The sequence below is a fragment of the Portunus trituberculatus genome, chromosome 37, assembly GCF_017591435.1.
Source record: "Portunus trituberculatus isolate SZX2019 chromosome 37, ASM1759143v1, whole genome shotgun sequence".
Lineage (NCBI taxonomy): Eukaryota > Metazoa > Arthropoda > Malacostraca > Decapoda > Portunidae > Portunus > Portunus trituberculatus.
This window is the reverse complement of record NC_059291.1, coordinates 18094963-18099962: the sequence shown is the minus strand read 5'-3', so window position 1 is coordinate 18099962 and position 5000 is coordinate 18094963. Positions and strand designations below refer to the sequence as shown.

The following is a 5000-nucleotide window of genomic DNA, read 5'->3' as shown; positions in this document are numbered from 1 at the left end:
CGGATAAAAGGCCATTCTCCTTTTCACACACACACACACACACACACACACACACACACACACACACACACACACACACACACACAACTGGCAAATAAATATGCAAAATTCAGAAAAGCAAAAATAAAAGACCATAAGATAGGAAGCGTAAATCGTTGGCCTGAGAACTGTCTTGGTTGCCTTGTACCTCGTAATCTTGTTGGTAGATGACAGAATGATATTTAGCAATATAAAGATTGCAACTTGAAAACTGAAATGTCAACTATTCTGATTCCATTTTATGTAAACTGTAAACACTTGTTATTGAATCTGAAGTACGTGCTAGCCTTATTCGTATTATTATAACATCAGTATCATCATCATCTTTATCATCACCATCATCATATCCATTATTATTACTATTGTTATTGTTGTTATTGCTACTAGTAGTGGTGGTAGTAGTAGTAAAAGTAGTAGTAGTAGTAATAGTAGTAGTAGTAGTAGTAGTAGTAGTAGTTGTTGTTGTTGTTGTTGTTGTTGTTGTTGTTGTTGTTGTTGTTGTTGTTGTTGTTGTTGTAGTAGTAGTAGTAGTAGTAGTAGTAGTAGTAGTAGTAGTAGTAGTAGTAATAGTAGTAGTAACAATAGTAGCAGCAGTAGTAACAATAGCAGCAGCAGCAGCAGCAGCAGCAGCAGCAGCAGTAGTAGTAGTAGTAGTAGTAGTAGTATTAGTAGTAGTAGTAGTAGAAGTAGTACGTCGTAGTGTAATTGATACAGTGGTATTAGTAGTTTTTCTCCATCCCCAAGTAGCTGCTAACACTGCACAACTGCCTTATATATTGTTACATATAGTACTATTCACATGCATTATGAAGGGAATGGAGAATTCCACTAATACCGCTGTTTTGAACATGATAGAATCACATGCCTTTTGTCTGGGATACATATTTTTTTTTTTTTAAATTAAGCTTTAAGAAAGAGATACAAAGGAACCGGATTGAAATAGACTAGTAAATGAATGGAATGGACTCAGGTTGTTAATGCTGAATTATTAGTGAACTTTAATATAAATTACATGGGATTCATAAATGGGATGACAGGTGGATACATGTATGCTTCAGAGCGACTGTAACGTGTAGGCCTGATGGTTTCTTGATGATTATCTTTTGTTTCCTTATGTTCTAATACTTATCTTTTCATCTTTTTTTACATTTACTGAACCAGAACCACGCTATGTAAAATAATTAATAATATATCATTAGAAATAAACATACAGAGAAAAGAAGATCATTTTCACTTAGAAAAAAAGAAAGACAAGAAAAATAATACAAATACGAGTAAACGAAAATGAGGCATTAGGTTAACAATTACAGCACAGAGTACAAGGTTAGTGAAGAACGAACTGTTCCACATGCAGCGAAAGTGAGAGAAGCTTGTTAGTGCAAATGTTACTTACTATGGGCGCACCATGTGAGTTGTTAGAGAAGAATGAATAAAAGCGGTGTGCCTTGAGGCGTGTTTCGTCATTCCCTCCACTCCACTCACCTGACAATCAATGCATTATTGGTATTCTGCACTGTGTGTGTGTGTGTGTGTGTGTGTGTGTGTGTGTGTGTGTGTGTGTGTGTTTGCTGGTCACCCAGCCAGCTCTTCCCCTACGAATAGACCTCAAAGCTCATACTGACCGATCTTCGGGTAGGACTGAGACTACATCACACGCCTCACACCGGGAGGCCATAACCCCTCGAGTTACATCACGTACCTATTTACTGCTAGGTGAACAGAAGCTACACATTAAGTGGCTTTCCCATTTGCCTTGCCGCTCCCAGGACTTGAACCCGGGCCCTCTTGGTTGTGAGCCGAACGTGCTAACCACTACACTACGCAGTGTGTGTGTGTGTGTGTGTGTGTGTGTTGCTTAAAAAATTCCATGGTCTATCTTAATAAGGAAATTTAAGTTAACATTATATTCACATTATATTATGCACATTCATTGTTTTAGTTGCTATCAAACGTTTAAATTAATTTACTAAGCATTAAAAGAGAGAGAGAGAGAGAGAGAGAGAGAGAGAGAGAGAGAGAGAGAGAGAGAGAGAGAGAGAGAGAATCGTTGAAAAATACCACAAAGTATACATTTTTTCACAAAATAATCGTTTCCATTTTCTTCCCTTACCAGCACTACCAACAAAATTACCTCTTCTAAACACTACAATCTTTCTTCCATTCTTTTTTCTTCCAAACGAAATCCTTTTTTACCTTCCTTTTCCTGCTATTACAACCTAGTACTCTTAACATATCTACGGTGCACCTTCAATACAATACATATTATTTTCTACCTACACATCCGCTCTTTACCACACACACTTTTTTCTCTTCCCAGTTTCCTTTATGCATCCTAATAACCCAAAGTCATTTCTTCCCGATTCTCGTCCACCTCAGGGTAAGCAACAGGTACAGAACGTGTCGGCGGGCATCATCATTTCCAAGGACTCGTTGGTGGTGCAGAAGGTACAGAGGGGAAGGGCTGGACGGTACCACTGCAGAGCTATCAACCCACTTGCTTCCGTCACCAGTAACCCTGTCAAACTAAAGATTCGATGTGAGTACTGAACTGTGTGTGTGTGTGTGTGTGTGTGTGTGTGTGTGTGTAATTCACTGTTTGATCTGCTGCAGTCTCTGATGAGACAGCCAGACGTTACCCTACGGAACGAGCTCAGAGCTCATTATTTCCGATCTTCGGATAGGCCTGAGACCAGGCACACACCACACACCGGGACAACAAGGTCACAACTCCTCGATTTACATCCCGTACCTACTCACTGCTAGGTGAACAGGGGCTACACGTGAAAGGAGACACACCCAAATATCTCCACCCGGCCGGGGAATCGAACCCCGGTCATCTGACTTGTGAAGCCAGCGCTCTAACCACTGAGATACCGGGCCGTGTGTGTGTGTGTGTGTGTGTGTGTGTGTGTGTGTGTGTGTGTGTGTGTCTGTTATTCACTTCGTTGCCCAAGAGTGACTGACCGCAAGATGCCAGTCAAAAAACCCTTCTTGACCTGAGAGAGGCTCAGATCTAAGTCTTTTGAGTGGAAAGCAATCTACGGAGTTGTGTGTGTGTGTGTGTGTGTGTGTGTGTGTGTGTGTTCATATTTAATTCACCGGTCGTCTGCTGGTCACCCAGCCAGCCCTCCCCATTACATTTTCGACTGAGACCACCCCATGCAAAACACAGCACACACAGGAACAGCGAGGTCATAATCCCCACTCCCTGAGCTACATCCCATACCCAGTACTTGCTGCTAGGTGAAAAGGGTTACACATTTTAAAAAGGCTCGGCCATTTTTCCTGCGCGCACGGACTCGAACCCGGGCCATCTCGATTGTGAGCCGAGTCTACTAACCACATCTCTACGCGGTGTGTGATTCACTGTTTGATGTGCTGCAGTCTCTGACGAGACAGCCAGACGTTACCCTACGGAACGAGCTCAGAGCTCATTATTTCCGATCTTCGGATAGGCCTGAGACCAGGCACACACCACACACCGGGACAACAAGGTCACAACTTCTCGATTTACATCCCGTACCTACTCACTGCTAGGTGAACAGGGGCTACACGTGAAAGGAGACACACCCAAATATCTCCACCCGGCCGGGGAATCGAACCCCGGTCCTCTGGCTTGTGAAGCCAGCGCTCTAACCATTGAGCTACCGGGCCGTGTGTGTGTGTGTGTGTGTGTGTGTGTGTGTGTGTGTGTGTGTGTGTGAGTGTGAGTGAGTGTAAGTGTGCCGGTCTTAAATCTCGCAATGTCATCTCGATACTTTTAACCCTTTCAATAATGATATGTAGTTTACCCTGATTATTTAGGTATTATTAGAAGATTCTACTTGCATTAAAATACTGTTTATGAAAGTCAAAAGAATAATGGCCAGAGTCTTTATTATTCTAATCCCAACATATGTTTCTGAAGCTGTATGAAATCGGCAAAATTGTAGCCCAAATGAAACCGCCTCATGGTACTGAAGTAGATAAGACATTAAATGAGGCAAGAAAAGCAAAGAAAATGAATAGGTTGGTTAGGGTCAGTACACATACACACATACACCTGATGGTGCAGAAGTAGCACGTTCGACTCACAATCGAGATCTTGTGTTCGATTCCTGGATAAGGTCGAAAGTCATTCCAGCAAGGCATCCATTCAAGTGTGTCTGGCCCATGTTCACTTGGCAGTGATTAGGTATCACGTCTATATCATAACTTGTGACCTGTTGCTGGATAAGAAAAACAAACTTCAATCGAGTAAACATATACAAAATAGGTGATCAGGCCGGGTCTATGTCAAGAGTTATCTAACAACCGCGGAGTCGTGATGTCAAATACCACCATAGGATTATGTAGACTTGATAACTATGAATGTTTATATATATATATATATATATATATATATATATATATATATATATATATATATATATATATATATATATATATATAATAATAATAATAATAATAGCAATAGTAGTAGTAATAATAATAATAAAGATAATAATAATACTAATACTAATAATAATAATTATTATTATTATTATTATTATTATTTTTATCATTATTTTTATTGTTATTATTATTATTATTATTATTATTATTATTATTATTATTATTATTATTATTATTATTATTATTATTATTATTATTAATAATAATAATGATAATAATAATAATAATAATAATAATAATAATAATAATAATAATAATAATAATATAATAATATAATGATGATAATTATGATAATAATAATAATAATAATAATGATAATATTAGTAATAATAATAATAATAATAATAATAATAATAATAATAATAATAATAATAATAATAATAAGAAGAAGAAGAAGAAGAAGAAGAAGAAAACAAGAACAAGAACAAGAACAAGAACAAGAATTCATAATAATAATAATAATAATAATAATAATAATAATAATAATAATAATAATAATATTAATAATAATCATAAAAATATTAATA

At 37.6% G+C, this 5000-nt stretch overlaps 1 protein-coding gene across 4 annotated transcripts in view; it reads left to right on the top strand.

Annotated features, from left to right (window-relative positions):
* The window catches only part of LOC123513869 (hemicentin-1-like), a 503630-nt gene that overhangs the window by 475092 nt on the left and 23538 nt on the right, over positions 1 to 5000 (top strand). For all 4 annotated transcript variants that reach the window (XM_045271299.1, XM_045271300.1, XM_045271297.1 and 1 more), the window contains exon 10: positions 2416 to 2575. In XM_045271299.1, coding sequence (XP_045127234.1) covers positions 2416 to 2575 — 160 coding nt within the window. The remainder of the gene's footprint in view (positions 1 to 2415; positions 2576 to 5000) is intronic.